Below are 24,088 nucleotides of genomic sequence, written 5' to 3' on the forward strand. Positions count from 1 at the left end.
TCAAACACTCCTGAAATTAATAAAAACTAGTGTCCTTATAAAATTTAATCAGAAAATTGTAATCATGTCGTCCACTTTTATCCATATAACCCGATAATCTGAAAACAGATCAGACCGTTCTGGCTGTGTAGTCCCAGATTATTATCCTGGGTTGGGATTTTCTGTGTGTGTGTGTGTGTGTGTGTGTGTGTGTGATGGGCTTCGAGAGAAACACATTTGGTGTTCAGGTGCATTACTAACCCCTCCCCTGCCTCCCATTACATGATAATCAGCTTGCATTGCTTCTCCATCAAGAGGACAAGGGGTAACAGAGCTCACTCGCCCCGGCAGGGTAATTAAATCCTAAACTAATGGCTTGGAATCAATCAACCCCCCCCAAACAGCCCTCCCATTTTGGCACAGGTCCAAGACGGGAGAAACCCGGACAGGCTCACCTGAGCTTCGTAGAGCTCACAGGTAGATCACTACTGCCTTCAGGAGTCTCCACCAATGACAGTTGGTGGACTCTGTCCCCTCTGGTGATAACTGAAAACACTCAACACGGTTGGGCGACACTGTACCTTGGTGGTTAGCAGATTTGCCTATCAGTATCTGGGTTTCTGGTTTCCTGCAGAGTACACTGTGCTAGTGTTGAGGTTTACGGTAGAGTATGCAGTGCTAGTGTTGAGGTGTACAGTAGAGTACTCTGTGGTAGTGTTGAGGTGTATGGTAGAGTACGCGGTGCTCGTGTTGAGGTGTACGTTAGAGTACGCGGTGCTAGTGTTGAGGTGTACGGTAGAGTACACTGTGCTAGTGTTGAGGTGTACGGTAGAGTACACTGTGCTAGTGTTGAGGTTTACGGTAGAGTATGCAGTGCTAGTGTTGAGGTGTACAGTAGAGTACGCGGTGCTAGTGTTGAGGTGTATGGTAGAGTACGCGGTGCTAGTGTTGAGGTGTACGTTAGAGTACGCGGTGCTAGTGTTGAGGTGTACGGTAGAGTACACTGTGCTAGTGTTGAGGTTTACGGTAGAGTACGCTGTGCTAGTGTTGAGGTGTACGGTAGAGTACGCGGTGCTAGTGTTGAGGTGTACGGTAGAGTACGCTGTGCTAGTGTTGAGGTGTACGGTAGAGTACGCTGTGCTAGTGTTGAGGTGTACGGTAGAGTACACTGTGCTAGTGTTGAGGTGTACGGTAGAGTACACTGTGCTAGTGTTGAGGTGTACGGTAGAGTACACTGTGCTAGTGTTGAGGTGTACGGTAGAGTACACTGTGCTAGTGTTGAGGTGTACGGTATACTGTCAAGCGTCTGTGGGTATCTTGAAAGGCACCATATAAATGCTAGTTTCATTCACTCCAGTGAAAACACGCTTACTAAAAAGGGAATGTCACGAGAAACAGGGTGGGTTCATTATATTAAGTGTGACTTATGACCAGCAGTGAGACCTACGTCTCAACCCCACCCCCCTCAGCTGAATCCCACCTTTCTCTGCCCCCCCCATCACTGGATGGAGAATGGAATATCGATCAGCGGATGCAGTGGACCAGAGGGTGGAGTGGCTGGTGGGGTTTATACACAGGTTGGGGCAATAGTGCTTCCAGTGTCTAAAGGGACGTTGAATGTTTCTCTGTGGATCCTTCAATGGTGGCCGAAGGGACGTTTGTCTGCACAGATCACTCTTGAAAGGTTGAGATGTTCTAGGTATCCAACACTCATGGCAACAGTTCCACTGACATGTTAAACGTTGTGTTTTTCTTCCACCGTTTGCACCCACATGCGCACAAAACAAACAAGCACGAGTCTTGCAGTCCACAAACACGACCGTGTTACTTTTTATTCAAATGGGAGACCACCACAGAACACCAAACCCCTGCATTCAGCGTTTATAATCAATACTGCGTCACCTCCTGGATCGTGGCAGCCATTTTGATGTTACTGTCCATTTGACCGCACGACCGACCTGCAGTTCGTCCGTCTGGAGAGAAATCACCACAATCTGCATGTCTGCCTGAAAACTACAGCAGGCCGGGCCAGTCTTCACAGAAACTAGCATTACAACCCAACACTGAGCAAATGTCCAAGACCACAAGGTCTCGCAGAAGAAATACGAAGGCAGTGAGGAACCTTGCAGTGAACCGTGTTTGGGGACAGCTAAACCAGCGAATCCCACCCGATTACTGCCGTGTTGCGTCACTGCCCGTGTAGACGTGGAGGAGCCGAGGGAACACGGGTCACTGGACCTCCCTGAACGACCTCTTCTCCACATACTTCACCTTGAACTTCCTCTTAAACCTGCAAGGGAGAAGAAAGGAAAATTAGCATTGTGAGATCCTGTGGGACTAGTGACTGATCAACACGTGTGTAGTCCTGCGGAGGAGACGGTGTGTTTGCTCGTGTTTGGAAGAGGAAGACTCTTACTTGGCTCGTTCTCTGGGCTCGATCATATTCCTCTTCTGTAAGCTCTTAAAGCGATCTTTGAGGATGCTGCCCTCTGGCTGCGGAACAAAGTGCCACAGCTCAGTACAGTAGGTGTGTGTGTGTGTGTGTGTGTGTGTTTCTCAGTACGGTCAGCTCAGACAGACCTTGAGGGTGCGAAGGGAGCCCGAGAGCTCCTCGCTCAGCTGCAACTCCACATCGGGGGCCTGGAACCTGGGGAGAAGATCAACACACTGAACACCTGCTGCGTGGAGGTACACGTGTGAGTGTGTGTGTGTGTGGGGCCTCACGGACCTCAGCCTGCCCAGCCGACGAGGCTGCACTTTCTCCTCTTCCTGCCGGATCTTCCGCCGACTGCGTCTGATGCTGGTTTGCTGTTCTAGCCTCTTCACCTCTGCACCAATCGAACGCAGCCGGAAGAGCTGCTGCCTGCTGTCAACCGCCTGCCGCTCCGCCTTCCTCTGTAGCTCCTGTCCCACGTACAAGAGCAGGTAGAAGATGAGATCAGGCAGGTGGAGCAGCCCCACCCGCTTGATCAGACAGGTGGAGACCCCTCCTCGGTGGTCAGGTCTCTACCTTCTTTCTGTCCGCTTTCTCCTTCTTCCTCTGCCTCTCCGTTTTTTTCTCCGACTGGGCGGTGGGCCCGACGACGGTGTCTTCGTCACCTTCCTCCGTGTGCTCTACATCCAGCTTCTCCTCTTCCTCAATCAGGCCTTCCACCTGTTCTCTAAACATGCTCTCCTGCAATGTACAACACGTTAATCACACACAGGTGGCCGCACAGGTCCTGACAAACGAGCCTGGAGTTAATGACCTCCGACCTCGCCTGCATTCCACCCATCCCCCTACGACCGTACCTTGGTGGCGAGGTCCTCCCGACGTATCGCCGTCTGTCGCTCCAGCTTTTCTTCAGCCTTCAGTCTCTTCACCTCAGATTCATGGGCACCCAGCAGCAAAGCCTGGGGGAGCACACACACACACACATTAGTCTGTGCACAGACATACATTTGCTTCAGTAGACGAGAGGACGAATGCGTTCACCTGGTGAGAACTGAACTCTGGGTTGTACGAGGCTCCAGGGGCCGCGACCTCTACGGCAGGAAGCAGAGACGGCTTCACGTTCAGCTTCTCTGGTCTCTGCACACAACACGCCAGAGTCTCAACTTTCTACACGCCACACCACCTCACAACTGTAGTCCTGCTCCACAAGGACAACACGGTGGCAGGAGCCTGGCCTACACCAGCCCAGGTGAAGGACTGGACCGCGGTGGCCTGCCTACGAGAGAGGCAGCAGCACTACCCACAACACCTCACATCACACACACCTTGACCAGCTTCTTCTTGGTCTGTTCCAGGTAGTACGGATCTGCAGTGTCCGCTTCTGTAACACAGGCGGTTTCATTGCATTAAGAACGTCTGGAGATGCGACGGGTTCACCGATTAGCGACAAACTTCATCCTCCACGATCCATAAACACCACCACACAAGAACAAAGACTTATAAAGAAAATCCAATCTGATTATAGATAAAAAATCCAATCTGAGCCATGTGCCCGAAACTCTCCTGGGAGCAGGTCCACTTACTGCCTGGACTCCACAGGTCGTAGAAGCCCCTGGCTTGGTCCTTGTTGGCGCTGAGCTTCTGTCCGTCACGCGTCGTGGGCGGAGCTCCAGCGGCCGCACGGCGCCGGAGAAGCCTCTCTCGCCGTGGCAACACACCCATGGCAGCCAACTTTTCCGCCTTCTGGGCGATACGACGCAACTTCTTGGCATTGGGCTGCTGGTAGGCCAAGACACTAGAGAGGGAAGAGTTAGGGTTAGACCAAAACACCAGAGAGGGGGGAGTTAGGGTTAGACCAAAACACCAGAGAGGGGGGAGTTAGGGTTAGACCAAAACACCAGAGAGGGGGGAGTTAGGGTTAGACCAAAACACCAGAGAGGGGGGAGTTAGGGTTAGACCAAAACACCAGAGAGGGGGGAGTTAGGGTTAGACCAAAACACCAGAGAGGGGGGAGTTAGGGTTAGACCAAAACACCAGAGAGGGGGGAGTTAGGGTTAGACCAAAACACCAGAGAGGGGGGAGTTAGGGGCCAAGCTGCACCCTAAAGCCCAAGGTTAGTCCTAAACTAGGACTGGTGCCTTTGCCTGACAAATGTACTTTAACATGCACCACATATACATGAAGACTGAGATTAACTCTCTAATAGCTGGATAATCGCACTACAACTCCCATGACTATCTGCAGTCTTAGTGCAAATCCTGAAGAATCTTTTAATCACTTGATGCCCAGGCAACACGCACCAAGTGCTCAAGACACTTGATTCAACATATCGGCCAAGCCAGGCTTAGTGCGTTAGGAGGGGAACCACCCCGTGGCCCCGTGGCTAACTAATGTCATTACAGACAGATTGGAGGTGCGCACGCGTACACACCTCAAAGATGGAGCATCAGTAAAAGGAAGACACAGCCCGCAGGCCGACGTAACAAACACAGAAGTAGAAGATAGCAGCGCAACTATCAAAGCCCTCAGAGCCTGAAAGGCTGTTCACATAACAGCCCCCCAGGTCCCTACAGGATGTCTTCACATTCCCATGGGAATACTGGGAGCGCAAGGATGAGCTCATCACGGGGCCTGGCGCGCGCTGACGGCGGAAAATAACCCGACGTGCACGTGCAAGCGAGACAAACGAAGGCTCAGACATAAGGTTGACTACGTTACTCACTCCTTAGGCGGTGCGACACTGGAGTCTGGCTGTAGGATCAAATCTATCCGTAGCTGCTTGGACCTTTTGGGCTTTGGAGCGACGGTAGCTAGAAACAGAGACCCACAGCACAATTATGAGTCAGAAAACAGCGGCGTTGGGCTGTAGGGCGTCCGGGTGTAGGGCGTCGGGCTGAACTCACCTGTCTGTGGAACCGCCTGTTCACCTGTGTCCACGAAGAAGAGGCTGTCGTCGGGCTTCTCAGATAAAAGACCTCTACGGATTGTGAGAAAGGGCAGATAATAGCATTAAACTCATTTCACGCGTTTATACGATACCGACTGATGAGATCCACATTATACACGTGCGCCTTAAAACCACGTGACGCACAAACGTTTAACGCACATGGCACAACAGATTAAACTAAAGCAGGTCTAGTTCGGCCTGTTCTTTTAAGATTTCATTTGCGAAAAACAACAATGTTCAAAAGATTTTCATCCTTTACGATTATTTAAAACTACAAACTTCTGGCATTATCTGTGAATAAGGGATTCGATTAGCCAACCTACTCACCCCGTAGCTCTTTCTTGGAGTCTCACGTCATCTAAAAAGTCCTCCACATCTTGAATATCGCTATACTTGTTCCAATTCTTTTTCTTGTTTTTATTTACGCGCTTCTTAGGGCCGAAACGCGAGCTGCTGCCGTCTAGATCCGCTTTTAAAGGCACGAAACCGGGCTGCGAGAACGCCACGCGTCTGTTCCTCGTCGCGGCCGCCATGTTGCGCGACGGAAAAGGGAGCTGACGGAGGCGGAGTCTTCCTAATGTTTATAGCGCCACCATAGGAACTACAATATTACAACTTATCTTGATTAAAAATTAATTTACTCAATTTATTCAGAATATGAATTTATTGAACAATGCTACATACTTCCATAAGGCTATAGTGTCTAATAGGGAAAGATAGAAGTGAACTGTGGACGCTCCAGCAGGTAGATGGCGCTGATCGGCTTTGGCGCGCTCGACGTCACGGGCGTTCGAGAGAGCTCGGCGCGTGCTGCTGCCGCCGCGTCGCGTGCGCTGAAGTTGTGTACACAGAAACCGAAAATAAGCTGTTGAAGTTCAGTCAACAGCGCGGCCTACACCAAAAACATAATGTGAGCGAACGTTTCAGTAGACGTCCGCTCTTTTGGCAGTCGCGGCATGACAACTGTTCAACTGAAATGTCCATTTAGTTGATTATCTGCATGATAATTTATATTGATTTAATCTGAGGAAATGAGCCTCGTTCTAAATGAGCTGCTAATCTGCTGTCGCGCGCTGGAGCACGAGCGCGCCACGGAGAGGAAGGTTGGTTCCTCGGGCTGTTATTCCTTCTCCATTTGAGTTAAACAGTGAAGAGAAATAAACAAATAACCCCATCGTTTGCTGTTGTGTTGCAGAAGGAGGTCGAGCGTTTCAAGAGGTTACTTGTAGACCCCGAGACTGCCAGGGAGCTGGACCGCGCCTCCTCGTGCAGGGCTTCCAAGCAGCTCACGTGGGATGCTGTGTTCAGGTCAGTAGTGATAATCCCAGCTATGGACAGTGTCAGTGCTGGTGTTGATGTTATTGAAATGTTGATGTTTTGATTTGTGGGCTTGCGGATGGTTCCACTGCAGGTTCTTGAAGAAGTACCTTCAGAAGGAGACTGAGCTCCTGCAGACCGGCAGGGCCAATGTGTCCGCATCCACTCAAACCAGCCGGCAGAAGAAGATGCAGGAGATCAGCAGCTTGGTGAAGTACTTCATCCGATGTGCCAACAAACGTGAGTCCTGCTCAGACGTTAGAGGAGGATCTTCACAAGCACGAGCCTGTTCAGACCGTCACATCATAAAAAAAAAAAACAACATGAGCAAATGTCTTGCAGGTGGCCCCAAGCTGAAGTGTGGCGATCTTGTGTCCCACGTGGTGGACGTCCTGAGTAGCTCCTTCACCTGCGCCGCCTACGGGGAGGACTGTAGCAGCATCCTGCTGAAGGACGTCCTCTCCGTCCGCAAGTACTGGTGTGAGATCACCCAGCAGCAGTGGGAGAGTGAGGAACCTTCTCCCTGGCCTTCTGGGTTTCTGTGTACTGTAATGTCTTAAGCTGTGTGCATTGAGAAGGTGATGGCTAGAGTGAAGTGTTGCCTAAGGAATTTTATCTATGAAATATCGTGCTTGGTTTAAACATTTATGCAGCTACAGCTGTCTGTAATTTTCCAAGCAAATTAGAATGAACTATATCATATACATCGTATTTTAAAAAGCTCGTCACTTGAGCCTTATGTCTCGAATGTCTTTCGTCTAGGTCTGTTGGACTTGTACTGTGGGCTCTTCAACGGGCCCTCCAGGTCCATCAACCGGGTCCTGCTCAGCAGGATCATTCACGTTGTGGTTCAGGGATGGTGTCTCCAGACTGAGGGCCTGTCTGACACACTCTTCACTTTTTTCTCAAGAGCTCTAAGCAACAGCAGGTAAAAGCAGCATGTGTGTAAATACACAGCACCATCACCACAGGTCATCTCCAGCGCTAAGCTAACACCTTCCTCTGCTCCTCAGAAGCTCTTCATTAAGCATTCTTTTGTAATGTAGCGTAAGGGTCTGTAGGGTGCTTTATGGTTGGAGCTGAACTGAAGTCGAGCTCCAGCCAGAGGGTTCAAGGGTGGTGTGGGACCCTTGGCTTGACCCTTGACCTTCGTGGCTCCCCCCGTAGGGTGGAGAAGCAGCTGGCTGTGCTGCAGCACATCATCTCCGCCCTGAACGTGTTCCTGCGCTCTGTGGCCACCAACTCCCGCAGACGGGTGTGTAGACTGGGCGAGGAGCTGCTCCCCTCCGTCCTGTACGTGTGGAGTCAGATGAGGCCCAGCTCCACCCTCAAACAGGAGATGGTGGAGTTCTTCAACCTACAGCTCTGTGTGCATCATCCCAGTGGAGCCAGGACACCAGAGACGGGTAATGATGCTACTGAACATTAAGGCCTGCTAGCCAAGACACCAAGGCTGGGTTTGGGTGTAGTACATGGTGTCGTATGTTCCGTACTGTGGGTGTAGTACATGGTGTCGTATGTTCCGTACTGTGGGTGTAGTACATGGTGTCGTATGTTCCGTACTGTGGGTGTAGTACATGGTGTCGTATGTTCCGTACTGTGGGTGTAGTACATGGTGTCGTATGTTCCGTACTGTGGGTGTAGTACATGGTGTCGTATGTTCCGTACTGTGGGTGTAGTACATGGTGTCGTATGTTCCGTACTGTGGGTGTAGTACATGGTGTCGTATGTTCCGTACTGTGGGTGTAGTACATGGTGTCGTATGTTCCGTACTGTGGGTGTAGTACATGGTGTCGTATGTTCCGTACTGTGGGTGTAGTACATGGTGTCGTATGTTCCGTACTGTGGGTGTAGTACATGGTGTCGTATGTTCCGTACTGTGGGTGTAGTACATGGTGTCGTATGTTCCGTACTGTGGGTGTAGTACATGGTGTCGTATGTTCCGTACTGTGGGTGTAGTACATGGTGTCGTATGTTCCGTACTGTGGGTGTAGTACATGGTGTCGTATGTTCCGTACTGTGGGTGTAGTACATGGTGTCGTATGTTCCGTACTGTGGGTGTAGTACATGGTGTCGTATGTTCCGTACTGTGGGTGTAGTACATGGTGTCGTATGTTCCGTACTGTGGGTGTAGTACATGGTGTCGTATGTTCCGTACTGTGGGTGTAGTACATGGTGTCGTATGTTCCGTACTGTGGGTGTAGTACATGGTGTCGTATGTTCCGTACTGTGGGTGTAGTACATGGTGTCGTATGTTCCGTACTGTGGGTGTAGTACATGGTGTCGTATGTTCCGTACTGTGGGTGTAGTACATGGTGTCGTATGTTCCGTACTGTGGGTGTAGTACATGGTGTCGTATGTTCCGTACTGTGGGTGTAGTACATGGTGCCGTATGTTCCGTACTGTGGGTGTAGTACAGGGTGTCGTATGTTCCGTATTGTGGGTGTAGTACAGGGTGTCGTATGTTCCGTACTGTGGGTGTAGTACATGGTGTCGTATGTTCCGTACTGTGTGTGTAGTACATGGTGTCGTATGTTCCGTATTGTGGGTGTAGTACATGGTGTCGTATGTTCCGTACTGTGGGTGTAGTACATGGTGCCGTATGTTCCGTACTGTGGGTGTAGTACATGGTGTCGTATGTTCCGTACTGTGGGTGTAGTACAGGGTGTCGTATGTTCCGTACTGTGGGTGTAGTACATGGTGTCGTATGTTCCGTACTGTGGGTGTAGTACATGGTGTCGTATGTTCCGTACTGTGGGTGTAGTACAGGGTGTCGTATGTTCCGTACTGTGGGTGTAGTACATGGTGTCGTATGTTCCGTACTGTGGGTGTAGTACATGGTGTCGTATGTTCCGTACTGTGGGTGTAGTACATGGTGTCGTATGTTCCGTACTGTGGGTGTAGTACATGGTGTCGTATGTTCCGTACTGTGGGTGTAGTACATGGTGTCGTATGTTCCGTACTGTGGGTGTAGTACATGGTGTCGTATGTTCCGTACTGTGGGTGTAGTACATGGTGCCGTATGTTCCGTACTGTGGGTGTAGTACATGGTGCCGTATGTTCCGTACTGTGGGTGTAGTACAGGGTGTCGTATGTTCCGTACTGTGGGTGTAGTACAGGGTGTCGTATGTTCCGTACTGTGGGTGTAGTACAGGGTGTCGTATGTTCCGTATTGTGGGTGTAGTACAGGGTGTCGTATGTTCCGTACTGTGGGTGTAGTACATGGTGTCGTATGTTCCGTACTGTGGGTGTAGTACAGGGTGTCGTATGTTCCGTACTGTGGGTGTAGTACATGGTGTCGTATGTTCCGTATTGTGGGTGTAGTACATGGTGTCGTATGTTCCGTACTGTGGGTGTAGCACATGGTGTCGTATGTTCCGTACTGTGGGTGTAGCACATGGTGTCGTATGTTCCGCATTGTGGGTGTAGCACATGGTGTCGTATGTTCCGTACTGTGGGTGTAGTACAGGGTGTCGTATGTTCCGTACTGTGGGTGTAGTACAGGGTGTCGTATGTTCCGTACTGTGGGTGTAGTACATGGTGTCGTATGTTCCGTACTGTGGGTGTAGTACATGGTGTCGTATGTTCCGTACTGTGTGTGTAGTACATGGTGTCGTATGTTCCGTATTGTGGGTGTAGTACATGGTGTCGTATGTTCCGTACTGTGGGTGTAGTACATGGTGTCGTATGTTCCGTACTGTGGGTGTAGTAAATGGTGTCGTATGTTCCGTACTGTGGGTGTAGTACATGGTGTCGTATGTTCCGTACTGTGGGTGTAGTACATGGTGCCGTATGTTCCGTACTGTGGGTGTTTGTGCAGGAGCTCTTGCGGAGGACTGGCTGAAATGGCAGAGTCTCCTCTACAGCCTGTACGACGTCCTTGTAGCTGAGATCAGCCACATCGGCAGCCGAGGGAAATACGCCACTGGCTCCCGCCACATCGCTGCCAAGGAGAACCTGGTGGAGCTGACGGCAGACATTTGCCACCAGGTGAGAGTTGCTCAGGTCCCTGTCAGCCCTGGTTCCCATGGCGATTCAGTAAGGAGACCTTAAGGCCCTGAAGCCTGCCTCCTCTCTCTAAGTGCATGCGGTCGTCTGTGTGTGTGTGTGTGTGTGTCCAGCTGTTCAGTCAGGACGTGCGGGTGGAGATTCGAGGCCTCCAGACTGGCAGCCCCCAGGGCAGCAAGCGTCGGCGGGTGGAGTTGGGGTGGTGTGTGCTGAGGGACCGTCTCCAGCCCCACCACAGCGACTTCGACATGATCCCATGGTAACCGCTTCCGTGTTTAACGACCCTTTCCGCTCAACGCTGCCGACCCGTTCCCTCGTTCTGTGTCCTCACGGTCGTTGTGTGTGTGTGTCTACAGGCTACAGGTGACCGCTGCCCTGGTCTCCAGATACCCGGCCATGGTTTGCGGCCCTGACCTGCCCCCGCTCCTCTCCCTTCTCTGCCAACTCCTGGGTGAACGCCGCCACCACGGCGAGCGGGGCCCCTATGTGCTGTGCTGCCTGAGAGAAGTGGCGCTCTGTCAGGCCGCACGCTCAGGAAACTCCCAGGCTGGGATGGCGGAGGTGGGCCGACTGTGGGCCCGGGTGTGGGCGCTGGCTCTGAGGGGTGTCGGCTCGGCCCAGACCGAGGCTCTGTGCATGGAACTGCTGGCCACCATGGTGCAGGGTTCCCTGGTTCCTGTGGATAGAGAGTTCTGGAAGCTCTTCTCTGGTGCTGTGTGTAAACCGTCCACGTAAGTTCTTCGTTCGATAAGAAGCTGTTTGTATGTTGAGATTTCAGAGATAATCTAAACATACACGATTGTTGTTGCTTGGTCACGTGAGCTCTCTCTCTCTCTCTCTCTCTCTCTCTCTCTCTCCCCCTCTCTCCTCCATCATGGAGTAGTGTTTCTGCCCTGTGCTTGACCCAGGCCATGTGCAAGAGCATCATCCCCAAAGGTGTCTACAGCAAGGAGCAGCACTCTTCCTCATCCTCCTCCTCTTCCTCACCCCCCATGTTTGTGGAGGCTGACGGGTCGTCCGGCCTGAGAGAGGGTATCATGGACTGGTTCCTGACCAAGGAACAGAGTGACGATGCGGAGGACAACACCAGACATCACCCAGTCATCTCCAGGTGCAAATTATCATCCCTCACCTACACACTCACTCACACTCACACGTACACTTGTTGAGAAGCTCCATTAAGGTCTCAAACCTTCCAGTGATTTTTTTAGTTTTCTTCTTTTCAGTGATTTCCCTCTCAACCTCGTTCCGAGAATCCTAGCGGCTCTGATCCTGAAGGACTCCTTGAGTGGTATGCAGTTCCTGATGGGCTCGCTAAAGCCACAGAAGTGAGTGTGCTGATCACTGCAACGTCAGGGATGCTGGAGGTTCTTCTTACATGATTTGGTCATCAGTTTGTCACAAATATGATCAAATATTAGCAATCATTAAATCAGATTTAGATGTATTAGTTTTGGTGTGTATTGAGTTTAGATGTAAACTTTGAGGCATTGCTTGCATCATGTGGCAATTTCCACTAAAGTAACATCTTTACTCTGTGTCTGACTCTCTCCAGTTTCTCCTGCGGTAATCCGCCAGCCCTGGAGACCAGTGGCGTCCTGAAGGAAATCCAGACCTTGTTCCTGCAATTCAGCTTCGACGACACAGTCTCTGACTCCCCTGTAGTGGGAGAGCGGAGCAGAGCATGCTGGGAGAAACCCCAGTTCACGGTGGTTGGCGCCCTGAGGAACCGACTGGAACAGGGTCTCCAGAACGTGGCCAACCACCTCCTCAACTCCCCTCGCGATGTGAGTGCACGGTTCTTTTACTGCGTTGGTATCGCATTGGTTGGATGAATTCAGTGAAAGAACAAACCAGCAGGACTAATGTGATGTGAGCTGGGGTTGATCTATGCTGGTTCACGCAGACTACCACCTCTACACACCTGCTGCGTGGTTTGACACTGCTGACCGGGGTCCTGGGTGCCTTCGTCAGCATCGCACTCCTCACGGAGGAAGAGGCCTGCCAGAATCCCCTCTTTCAGAAAGCAAAGGTAAGACTCACTTCAGACACTGTGATATCACACATGTGTAAGTGCTGTCAGTACTAGATTTTCTCCTGAGAGATTGATTGAAATTTGATGTTTTGCGCACAACTTTCTTGTCAAAGGTCACAAAGGTTAGTTTGTCTTCCATATTGTCACCTTCGTTTTGGGGCTGAAAGCGTCCTGTGTCGATCGCAGGATTTGGCGAGGGACTTCAGTGACTGTGTGTGCTCGTGCAAGACCAGGCTGTCTGACCCACACGGCCTCTCTGCGCTCAGATCCGTCATGCTGCTGTCTTCAGAACACCTCAGCCTGAAGGAGAAGGTGAGCTCCTCCACTACGTCGTCACCAGGAGCAGCTGAAGGAACATTTCTGTTCTTCTCCTGTTCTCTGCGTTCAGGATCCCGCTGAGATGTTTTGTCTCTTACAGGACAGCGTGTCTACCGCGTCTCGCAGTTTACTCATGAAGACGTTTCCTGCTAGGCTGCTAACTGATCTTTCAGATGTGTGTAAGCTAATGGTGAGTCTGAATGTGTGTGTGTGTGTGTATTGTGTGAGATTGGGGGACCCGTCTAGCCGCTGTACTGACTCTCACGCTCCCCAGTTGAGCAGCTCTGAGAAGAGTGACGGAGGTGTTGGGGACGGCGAGACGGTGGAGGACATGCAGGTGACCAGGACCCAGCTGGAGGAGAACCAGGTGGAGGAGGTGGACCTGTTTGACGACGGAGACGGAGGCCACGCCAGCTCCAGCGTGACGCAGTTTACCGGGGACGATTCCCAGCATGCCTTGAGTAAACAAACAAACAGGAGATTGCCTTGGGTTTCTAGAGGATGATGCAACCTGAGGTTTTCTCATGTCATGTCATTTGTGTGTTTGTTTGTGTGTGTGTGTGTGTGTGTGTGTGTGTGTGTGTGTGTGTGTGTGTGTGTGTAGGAGCGCGGAGTCCTCTGTGTGAGGAGCTGCTGGTGGAGCAGGACCAGGCCTTGTTAGCGGCACTGCGCTTCCTGTGTGTGTGTGTGTGTGTGGAGCAGCGCCGCGGTCTCGCCTTCAGAGTGCTGGACGTGCGACGCCGTGTCCTGAAGCTGCTGGACCTGCTGGACAGCAGCAAACCCCTACACCTGCACATGGTGTGTGTGTGTGTGTATGTGTGTGTGAGTGTGTGTGTGTCCGTGTCCAAAGCACCACTCTTGAGCTACCACTGTGTGTGACACTGTTCGAGAGTAAGATAGTAACAAAGCAAGATGACCATAGTGGATCAGGGAGCCTTGTTTGTCTTTGTCTGGTTACCAGAGAGATGTGTTCATGTAGTGCTCTCTCTCCTGTTCATATACAGTGATCTTGTGCCCTCTCTCCTGTTCATGTGCTGTGATCTAGTGCCCTCTCTCCTGTTCATGTGCAGTGATCTAGTGCTCTCTCTCCTGTTCATATACAGTGATCTTGTGCCCTCTCTCCTGTTCATATACAGTGATCTTGTGCCCTCTCTCCTGTTCATATACAGTGATCTTGTGCCCTCTCTCCTGTTCATGTGCTGTGATCTTGTGCCCTCTCTCCTGTTCATATACAGTGATCTTGTGCCCTCTCTCCTGTTCATGTGCTGTGATCTAGTGCCCTCTCTCCTGTTCATGTGCAGTGATCTAGTGCTCTCTCTCCTGTTCATATACAGTGATCTTGTGCCCTCTCTCCTGTTCATATACAGTGATCTTGTGCCCTCTCTCCTGTTCATGTGCTGTGATCTAGTGCTCTCTCTCCTGTTCATGTGCAGTGATCTAGTGCTCTCTCTCCTGTTCATGTGCTGTGATCTAGTGCCCTCTCTCCTGTTCATGTGCTGTGATCTAGTGCCCTCTCTCCTGGTTATATACAGTGATCTAGTGCCCTCTCTCCTGTTCATGTGCTGTGATCTAGTGCCCTCTCCTGTTCATGTGCTGTGATCTAGTGCCCTCTCTCCTGTTCATGTGCAGTGATCTAGTGCTCTCTCTCCTGTTCATATACAGTGATCTTGTGCCCTCTCTCCTGTTCCTGTGCAGTGATCTAGTGCCCTCTCTCCTGTTCATGTGCAGTGATCTAGTGCCCTCTCTCCTGTTCATGTGCAGTGATCTAGTGCCCTCTCTCCTGTTCATGTGCTGTGATCTAGTGCTCTCTCTCCTGTTCATGTGCTGTGATCTAGTGCCCTCTCTCCTGTTCATGTGCTGTGATCTAGTGCCCTCTCTCCTGTTCATATACAGTGATCTAGTGCCCTCTCTCCTGTTCATGTGCAGTGATCTAGTGCCCTCTCTCCTGTTCATGTGCTGTGATCTAGTGCTCTCTCTCCTGTTCATGTGCAGTGATCTAGTGCCCTCTCTCCTGTTCATGTGCAGTGATCTAGTGCCCTCTCTCCTGTTCATGTGCTGTGATCTAGTGCCCTCTCTCCTGTTCATGTGCAGTGATCTAGTGCCCTCTCTCCTGTTCATGTGCTGTGATCTAGTGCCCTCTCTCCTGTTCATGTGCAGTGATCTAGTGCCCTCTCTCCTGTTCATGTGCTGTGATCTAGTGCCCTCTCTCCTGTTCATGTGCAGTGATCTAGTGCCCTCTCTCCTGTTCATGTGCTGTGATCTAGTGCTCTCTCTCCTGTTCATGTGCAGTGATCTAGTGCCCTCTCTCCTGTTCATGTGCAGTGATCTAGTGCCCTCTCTCCTGTTCATGTGCTGTGATCTAGTGCCCTCTCTCCTGTTCATATACAGTGATCTTGTGCCCTCTCTCCTGTTCATGTGCAGTGATCTAGTGCCCTCTCTCCTGTTCATGTGCAGTGATCTAGTGCCCTCTCTCCTGTTCATGTGCAGTGATCTTGTGCCCTCTCTCCTGTTCATGTGCAGTGATCTTGTGCCCTCTCTCCTGTTCATGTGCAGTGATCTAGTGCCCTCTCTCCTGTTCATGTGCAGTGATCTAGTGCCCTCTCTCCTGTTCATGTGCAGTGATCTAGTGCCCTCTCTCCTGTTCATGTGCTGTGATCTAGTGCCCTCTCTCCTGTTCATATACAGTGATCTTGTGCCCTCTCTCCTGTTCATGTGCAGTGATCTAGTGCCCTCTCTCCTGTTCATGTGCAGTGATCTAGTGCCCTCTCTCCTGTTCATGTGCAGTGATCTTGTGCCCTCTCTCCTGTTCATGTGCAGTGATCTTGTGCCCTCTCTCCTGTTCATGTGCAGTGATCTAGTGCCCTCTCTCCTGTTCATGTGCAGTGATCTTGTGCCCTCTCTCCTGTTCATATACAGTGATATTGTGCCCTCTCTCCTGTTCATGTGCAGTGATCTTGTGCCCTCTCTCTTGTTCATGTGCAGTGATCTAGTGCTCTCTCTCCTGTTCATGTGCAGTACCTCCTCCTGCTGAAGGAGCTCCCTGTGAAGGAGACGTCTCTCACGACGGAGGAGTTTGACTCACTCCTCAGGCCTCTGGCGTAAGAACAGCCTTCCCCTGCCAGCCTGACTGTCATCACGTCTCATGTCTCTGAATCCAGTCATACACTGTGTGTGTGTGTGGTGTGTGTGTGCGCAGTCTTATGAGGTGTCTCACACCGTTCTCACATCACCACTCACTGCTTCATCTGCTAGGTTTTCCTTTTATGCTTTGTTACTTTTTAAGGTAAATAACAATTACATATATTTTTTGGAATCAGAACTATTTTGTGTAGCGGGGTGAGCGTGTTAGAGGGTGAGCGTGTAGCGTGTGTGTTGGCGTTGGTGTAAAGGCTTGTCTGTTTTCCACAGGGACGTGTGTTCTCTGTATCGTCAGGACCACGAGGTCTGCGCCTCCATCCTGATGGCCCTCCTGCCCTGCGTGCACTCCCTGGGCCGGCCACAGGGTGGCACTGTGGAGAGTGAGGAGATGGACAGTGTGAAGGGCATGTTGCTCAAAGTAATCTCAGGCTTCTGGTGGGTGACTGAACTGGAATAGTGAGTTTTAATGGTTTGGTGAAAACGTGTGATGTACAGTGATTATTTTATTCTCCACAGGATCTTGGGTAAAGGGGGTAAATCTCCCCCCGCTGTGAGGGCGGCTCTGGCCCACTGTCTGAGTGCTTTACTGGAGGCAAGAGCAGCTTTATACACATTTATCAACACGTTCTTTCTTCATGCACTAAAACCGTCCTTGTTCAGCCAGTTTGCTTCGGTCTGATTTGTCTGGTGTGCGTGTTGTAGGCGGACCCCTGCTGTAAGTGGGCCGTCCTGTCTCTGAGGGAGGACGAGGTTCCTGTGTGTGTGGTTCTCCCCTCCCTGCTGTCGGACCCTCACCACTACGTACGCATGGTGGTAGCCACCACTGTGGAAAGGTAGCATGGGCTGCTGGGAACTGGACAACTAAAGTGTTTCCTGTGACGTTGTCCGAGAGAACTTCTAGTTCTTCATGCACACAGCTGAGATGAATGATCTGCAGAGGTAAATTGAACGGGTCTTTGGTCTTCATGTGTTTGAACGGATTTCTGCAGGTTGTTCTTGGAAAAGCCTGTTGACGGTGAAGAGCAGAAGAAGATGCTCCCGTTAAAACATCAACAGACAGCTTTTGAGAACGTCTACCTGAAGGCTCAGGAGGGGATGACGCTCCAGGTGACCCTCACGACCCTGCGGAGAGGCTCCCTTGCACCTCCGTTTCGTTTGAACGTGGCTCCTCTGAGTGCAGCAAACCGTTGATCCTCCAGAAACGGTCCGTGTGATGTGTGTGTAGAGAGGCGTAGCCCAGGAGGACCTGCCCGACGAGACCTTCAACCGGCGTGCCGCCCTGCTGAAGAGCTTGTCCGTGGTGATGTGCTGTAGCCCGGTGTGTGAGAAGCAGGCCCTGTTCGCCCTCATCCAGTCCCACAAAGAGAACGCCATCCAACTGCCCCTCGTCGAGAAGGTACATAGGCTCTGTGAGAACAGCTGTCGCCTGGGCCTTGCTCGGCGGAGGAGGCCTGATCCCACTGTGTGTGTGTGTGTGTGTGTGTGTGTGTGTGTGTGTGTGTGTGTGTAGGTCCTGGCTGCCGTGTCCAGCACCCTGGGCTACAGAAGCATGGAGCTGTTTGTCCGCTCTCATCTGTATTTCCTGGTGGCGGAGTGGTTGGCCCAGAGGCAGACGGACCCGGGGTACACACTGCAGTCCTTCCCCTACGCCCTGCTGGGCTGCAGCACTCTGGAGGACTTCTGCAGGTACCGGACACCCACGATTGGGGCGGGGGGGGTGCAGGACACCCACGGGGGCAGTTTCAGTCATCTGTGTTTGAGAGTGTTTGAGATTGAGAGTGTTTTCGTGTCTCTGTTTTCGTGTCTGATCAGGTCTTCCTGTCCCGTCCTGATCCCACACTTGGTCTTCCTCAATGCCTTTGAGGAGGTGAAGTCCCTCAGCAGCCTCATGGGCCAGGACTGGAGACAGCTGCTGGCCGACTGCTTCCCCAAGATTGTGGTGAACATCCTGCCACACTTCGCGCTGCCCCAGGACGGCCGTGCGACGGAGCGCAGGGAGCAGGCCCACCGCGTTTACGACCTGCTGAAGGCCCCAGACTGCCTGGGCAAACAGGTCTACATCCCCACCAGATTTACATCTACACTCTCACGTTTATTAGTCACACATCCCCACCAGATTTACATCTACACTCTCACGTTTATTAGTCACGCATCTCCAGCAGATTTACATCTAAACTCTCACGTTTATTAGTCACGCATCCCCACCAGATTTACATCTACACGCTCACGTTTATTAGTCACGCATCCCCGCCAGATTTACATCTACACTCACGTTTATTAGTCACGCATCCCCACCAGATTTACATCTACACTCTCACGTTTTAGTCACGCATCCCCACCAGATTTACATCTACAATCTCACGTTTATTAGTCACACATCCCCACCAGATTTACATCTACACTCTCACATTTATTAGTCACACATCCCCACCAGATTTACATCTACACTCTCTCGTTTATTAGTCACGCATCTCCACCAGATTTACATCTACACTCACGTTTATTAGTCACGCATCCCCACCAGATTTACATCTGCACTCTCTCGTTTATTAGTCACGCATCCCCACCAGATTTACATCTACACGCTCACGTTTATTAGTCACGCATCTCCACCAGATTTACATCTACACTCACGTTTATTAGTCACGCATCCCCACCAGATTTACATCTACACTCTCTCGTTTATTAGTCACGCATCCCCACCAGATTTACATCTACACTCTCTCGTTTATTAGTCACGCATCTCCACCAGATTTACATCTACACTCACGTTTATTAGTCACGCATCCCCACCAGATTTACATCTACACTCTCTCGTTTATTAGTCACGCATCCCCACCAGATTTACATCTACACGCTCACGTTTATTAGTCACGCATCTCCACCAGATTTACATCTACACTCTCACGTTTATTAGTCACGCATCTCCAGCAGATTTACATCTACACTCTCACGTTTTAGTCACGCATCCCCACCAGATTTACATCTACACTCACGTTTATTAGTCACGCATCCCCACCAGATTTACATCTACACTCACGTTTATTAGTCACGCATCCCCACCAGATTTACATCTACACGCTCACGTTTATTAGTCACGCATCTCCACCAGATTTACATCTACACTCTCACGTTTATTAGTCACGCATCCCCACCAGATTTACATCTACACTCTCACGTTTATTAGTCACGCATCCCCACCAGATTTACATCTACACTCTCACGTTTATTAGTCACGCATCCCCACCAGATTTACATCTACACTCTCGCGTTTATTAGTCACGCATCTCCACCAGATTTACATCTACACTCTCTCGTTTATTAGTCACGCATCCCCACCAGATTTACATCTACACTCACGTTTATTAGTCACACATCTCCACCAGATTTACATCTACACTCTCACGTTTATTAGTCACGCATCTCCACCAGATTTACATCTACACTCACGTTTATTAGTCACGCATCCCCACCAGATTTACATCTACACTCTCACATTTGGACTTAAACCTGTTTATACTAGATAGAGATGCATATTCTGACTAAACACTTAGCACTTTTGTAAGTCGCTCTGGATAAGAGCGTCTGCTAAATGCCGTAAGTGTGTTTATTAGTCACACATCCCCACCAGATTTACATCTACACTCTCACGTTTATTAGTCATGCATCCCCACCAGATTTACATCTACACTCTCACGTTTATTAGTCACACATCCCCACCAGATTTACATCTACACTCTCACGTTTATTAGTCACGCATCCCCACCAGATTTACATCTACACTCTCTCGTTTATTAGTCACGCATCCCCACCAGATTTACATCTACACGCTCACGTTTATTAGTCACGCATCTCCACCAGATTTACATCTACACTCTCACGTTTATTAGTCACGCATCCCCACCAGATTTACATCTACACTCTCACGTTTATTAGTCACGCATCCCCACCAGATTTACATCTACACTCTCACGTTTATTAGTCACGCATCCCCACCAGATTTACATCTACACTCTCGCGTTTATTAGTCACGCATCTCCACCAGATTTACATCTACACTCTCTCGTTTATTAGTCACGCATCCCCACCAGATTTACATCTACACTCACGTTTATTAGTCACACATCTCCACCAGATTTACATCTACACTCTCACGTTTATTAGTCACGCATCTCCACCAGATTTACATCTACACTCACGTTTATTAGTCACGCATCCCCACCAGATTTACATCTACACTCTCACATTTGGACTTAAACCTGTTTATACTAGATAGAGATGCATATTCTGACTAAACACTTAGCACTTTTGTAAGTCGCTCTGGATAAGAGCGTCTGCTAAATGCCGTAAGTGTGTTTATTAGTCACACATCCCCACCAGATTTACATCTACACTCTCACGTTTATTAGTCATGCATCCCCACCAGATTTACATCTACACTCTCACGTTTATTAGTCACACATCCCCACCAGATTTACATCTACACTCTCACGTTTATTAGTCACGCATCTCCACCAGATTTACATCTACACTCTCGTTTATTAGTCTGTTTTACAGGTCAGGAAAATTTTAAAGTAATTTATTAAACAAATTAAGATCAGCAGGCAATTGTGTTGGGAAGGTAGAGTTCTTCCAGATGCAGCTATTTGTGCTATTTGGGAGGGCGACAGGGTAGTTAGGGAGGGCAATAGGGCAGTGACACTAAATCACATCTGCAGTGATCTTGAGAACAAACCTGCTGAACAATTTTTCATATCTTTTCCAGCAAATCGACAGTCTGATATGTGGCAACCTGGCGGACATTGTGGTCGAGCTGTTGATGACTCTGTATGAGGGTGCAGCATCGGGGTCTGACACAGACCTGCAGCGCTTTATTGGGTAATCTGTGTAGATACTGATCAGGGATCCTGATGACCTGGGAGATGGTGGCAGGGCTGTGTGGTCCAGGCTGGTTCTGACCAACATGTTGTGGTGTCTCTGCTGACAGCGAGCTGGATCCGGCGCCCAATCCGCCCTTCTTCAGTTCCCACGTGATTAGGGCCACGCTAGACTACCTGAGCAGGTGTCACAGCACCAGCCACAGGTCTCTGGTGGCCATCCTCGCCAAGACTCCGGTAGGACTGCACAACCCTATGACACCACAGCACCATGCTTGTGCCTTTAGTTATACTGTGTGTTAGTTCTGTTGCTCCTCAGGTGTGTGTTAGTTCTGTTGCCCCTCAGGCGTGCGTTAGTTCTGCTGCCCCTCAGGCGTGCGTTAGTTCTGCTGCCCCTCAGGCGTGCGTTAGTTCTGCTGCCCCTCAGGCGTGCGTTAGTTCTGCTGCCCCTCAGGCGTGCGTTAGTTCTGCTGCCCCTCAGGCGTGCGTTAGTTCTGCTGCCCCTCAGGCGTGCGTTAGTTCTGCTGCCCCTCAGGCGTGCGTTAGTTCTGCTGCCCCTCAGGCGTGCGTTAGTTCTGCTGCCCCTCAGGCGTGCGTTAGTTCTGCTGCCCCTCAGGCGTGCGTTAGTTCTGCTGCCCCTCAGGCGTGCGTTAGTTCTGCTGCCCCTCAGGCGTGCGTTAGTTCTGTTGCCCCTCAGGCGCGTGTTAGTTCTGAATGAATGAATGAATGAATGTTCGATTTATATAGCGCCTTTCCAAATTCCCAAGGCGCTTTACAATTTAACACAGGTACAAGTCACAGACAACCAATCACACACCGGCGAGAAGCGGCAGCCAATTGCGCACAGCGTACTCTCTACCGGGATCCACAGCCCCCTGGGGGACTGAATGGGGTGCAGGAAGGAGAGAGAGGACAGACCCTAGTGGCAGAGCACCATCCACCACCGGGCACACAAGCGCACACACACACAGACACTACTTTTTATTGAACATAGAGACACAGACACACACTCAGGGAGAATTTTTTTGTTGAATGCCAATTTACCTAACCTCCATGTTTTTGGACTGTGGGAGGAAACCGGAGATCCCGGAGGAAACCCACGCAAACACAGGGAGAACATGGAAACTCCACTCAGATAGGGACTTGAACCCAAGACCCCAGTGCGGAGAGGCAAACGTGCTAACCACCAAGCCACCGTGTTGCCCCTCTGTTGCCCCTCAGTCGTGTCTTGTGCATGGTTTTAGGCTATGCTGTTGCCCACATTAGGTGTCCATACAGAAGATCCTGTTCTGCCTGTGTGAGCGTGAGGCTGACACCAACAACACGTACGAGAGGCACCGCATCATCATGATGTACTGGCTGTTTGTGAAGCTCCTCCTCCCAGAGGTGAAGGACGGGCTGGGCGGAGCCTGGGCCTTTGTGCTCCGGGACATCATCTACACACTCATACATCACATCAACAGCAGGTACACACACTCACATACACACACATTCACATACACACATACATACACTCATACATCACATCAACAGCAGGTACACACACACACACACACACACACACACACACACACATCACATCAACAGCAGGTACACACACTCACATACACACACATTCACATACACACATACATACACTCATACATCACATCAACAGCAGGTACACACACTCACGCACATATACACACATACTCATACACACACATGCATGTACACAGACATACACACATGCACATGCAAGCACACACGTGCACACATACACACCCAGCAAACGGACACATGGGTGTTACACTCCTGTGATCTTGAGTGTTATAATCTTTCTGTGTTACGAGATATCAAATATCTAAATTAAACCATACTGATAATTCTGTAGCCAATATTTTACTCATTTCTTTGTGCTGAGACATTTGAATCATTCCCAGTCCGGCACCTTTGACCCTGTCCATCATAGATCACAGATATGAAGGGAGACCTGGCCTGCCATGGTGTGGGGTTCGGAGAGGTCTGTAGACCTCACCCAAGTCTGCAGGATTTCTGTAGAAAGGTCTGGAAGGTTTTGATGCACCCGGTCGTTGTTGTTGTTGCAGGTCAGCGCTGCAGGACGAGGTTTCCGCACGCAGTCTCGCTCTTTGCTGTGACCTGCTGACCACTATCTGCCAGACTGCCGTGCGCTTCTGTGATGATGCTCTAGAGAGCCACCTTCAGGTCATCGTAGGTACTCTCACCGCACAGGTCACTGAGAAGCCTTCAATATCTCAGCAGGTGAGAAAGGGTGCAGCTTCCAGATCAATAGACGTACTGCGCTCTGTATCGTATGTTCTATTTTCATTTAAATTAGTTCCTAATATTCCTATTCTTTGCCACTGTATTTGTGCAGAGGGAGCTAAGCCTTTTACACGGAAGCAGGCTTCTCCAGAGGCCACCACAGATGGATTTGTTCTTCCCTTTGCCTGACAGGTACTGAATCTGCTCAAGTTCCTGGTCATAGACAACGCAGACGAGCCACACCTGAGGAGAGCCGTGCCCTTCCTGGAGCCCTTCCCCGACCTGCCTGCCTTCAAGGAGCTGCGCGCGGCTCAGCGCGGTCTGAAGTACAGCGCCCGAGACTTCACGCTCTCTCAGGTTACCTCAGCACTGCATATTAATGCCACGTACAGTACACTCATGCTTTAGGAGTAGGAAATTCGAGTTAATCAGAGATTCAGTCAGAGGTTGGACGCTGATACTGATTTGATCTAACAGTGTTCGTCCGACTTTCCCTCGCTGCAGGAGATCGAGCACTTCCTGTCCATGAAGTCATGTGACTCCTTACCTCTCACTCGCCTGGAGGGTTTGAAGGATTTGAAGGGGCATCTGTGTGCACTCAAACAGCAGACCAAGCATCTGCTGAAAGAATGTCACGGTCAGCCACAGACCACTGATCCACCACAACCGCCTCTCCACTACTGTTAATACTGCTAACACCATCACAACTGGCACCATCACTGTCACAGTCAATGTTATGGTGATATGCATAGTCACAGGCAGTAAACGGA

The 24,088-nt window shown here is 50.5% G+C and overlaps 2 protein-coding genes across 6 annotated transcripts in view; one reads left to right on the top strand and one right to left on the bottom strand.

Moving 5' to 3' along the window:
* Positions 1–1,779: 1,779 nt before the first annotated feature.
* On the bottom strand, positions 1,780–5,922 carry nop53 (NOP53 ribosome biogenesis factor). Its single transcript, XM_076980938.1, has 12 exons — positions 5,688–5,922; positions 5,317–5,390; positions 5,136–5,223; positions 3,997–4,208; positions 3,739–3,794; positions 3,455–3,550; positions 3,271–3,372; positions 2,990–3,154; positions 2,708–2,883; positions 2,560–2,626; positions 2,396–2,472; positions 1,780–2,269 (listed from the first exon to the last, which is right to left on the bottom strand). The coding sequence occupies exons 1-12, from the start codon at positions 5,891–5,893 to the stop codon at positions 2,209–2,211; spliced, it is 1,380 nt and encodes a 459-aa protein (XP_076837053.1). The 5' UTR covers positions 5,894–5,922; the 3' UTR covers positions 1,780–2,208.
* A 161-nt stretch (positions 5,923–6,083) lies between these two features.
* atm (ATM serine/threonine kinase) overlaps positions 6,084–24,088 on the top strand; it is a 36,982-nt gene continuing 18,977 nt past the window's right edge. Inside the window, exons 1-31 of one of the 5 annotated variants that reach the window (XM_076980936.1) lie at positions 6,129–6,463; positions 6,556–6,668; positions 6,772–6,917; positions 7,020–7,184; positions 7,440–7,605; positions 7,845–8,083; positions 10,498–10,667; positions 10,799–10,944; positions 11,042–11,416; positions 11,569–11,796; positions 11,912–12,013; positions 12,241–12,472; positions 12,592–12,717; positions 12,907–13,032; positions 13,139–13,228; positions 13,313–13,499; positions 13,643–13,836; positions 16,054–16,136; positions 16,447–16,611; positions 16,693–16,768; positions 16,879–17,009; positions 17,166–17,283; positions 17,402–17,572; positions 17,687–17,862; positions 17,989–18,229; positions 20,942–21,054; positions 21,164–21,290; positions 22,320–22,519; positions 23,141–23,315; positions 23,511–23,675; positions 23,823–23,955. In XM_076980936.1, the coding sequence (XP_076837051.1) occupies positions 6,392–6,463; positions 6,556–6,668; positions 6,772–6,917; positions 7,020–7,184; positions 7,440–7,605; positions 7,845–8,083; positions 10,498–10,667; positions 10,799–10,944; positions 11,042–11,416; positions 11,569–11,796; positions 11,912–12,013; positions 12,241–12,472; positions 12,592–12,717; positions 12,907–13,032; positions 13,139–13,228; positions 13,313–13,499; positions 13,643–13,836; positions 16,054–16,136; positions 16,447–16,611; positions 16,693–16,768; positions 16,879–17,009; positions 17,166–17,283; positions 17,402–17,572; positions 17,687–17,862; positions 17,989–18,229; positions 20,942–21,054; positions 21,164–21,290; positions 22,320–22,519; positions 23,141–23,315; positions 23,511–23,675; positions 23,823–23,955 (4,951 nt within the window). In that variant the 5' untranslated portion in view covers positions 6,129–6,391. Of the gene's footprint in view, positions 6,464–6,555; positions 6,669–6,771; positions 6,918–7,019; positions 7,185–7,439; positions 7,606–7,844; positions 8,084–10,497; positions 10,668–10,798; positions 10,945–11,041; positions 11,417–11,568; positions 11,797–11,911; positions 12,014–12,240; positions 12,473–12,591; positions 12,718–12,906; positions 13,033–13,138; positions 13,229–13,312; positions 13,500–13,642; positions 13,837–16,053; positions 16,137–16,446; positions 16,612–16,692; positions 16,769–16,878; positions 17,010–17,165; positions 17,284–17,401; positions 17,573–17,686; positions 17,863–17,988; positions 18,230–20,941; positions 21,055–21,163; positions 21,291–22,319; positions 22,520–23,140; positions 23,316–23,510; positions 23,676–23,822; positions 23,956–24,088 lie in introns of those variants that run through there. The other 4 variants (XM_076980937.1, XM_076980935.1, XM_076980934.1 and 1 more) reach the window with 4 other exon arrangements.

Source organism: Brachyhypopomus gauderio, chromosome 19 (genome assembly GCF_052324685.1).
Source record: "Brachyhypopomus gauderio isolate BG-103 chromosome 19, BGAUD_0.2, whole genome shotgun sequence".
Classification (NCBI taxonomy): Eukaryota; Metazoa; Chordata; class Actinopteri; order Gymnotiformes; family Hypopomidae; genus Brachyhypopomus; species Brachyhypopomus gauderio.

Excerpts from the sequence above, each read along its gene's own strand:
- nop53 (XM_076980938.1), bottom strand. The coding sequence starts at position 5,893 with ATGGCGGCCGCGACGAGGAACAGACGCGTGGCGTTCTCGCAGCCCGGT. Across the intron at positions 4,209-5,135 it reads AGTGTCGCACCGCCTAAGGA|TGTCTTGGCCTACCAGCAGC; the intron begins GTGAGTAACGTA and ends TTCCCTCTCTAG. Across the intron at positions 3,795-3,996 it reads CGACCTGTGGAGTCCAGGCA|AAGCGGACACTGCAGATCCG; the intron begins GTAAGTGGACCT and ends CCTGTGTTACAG.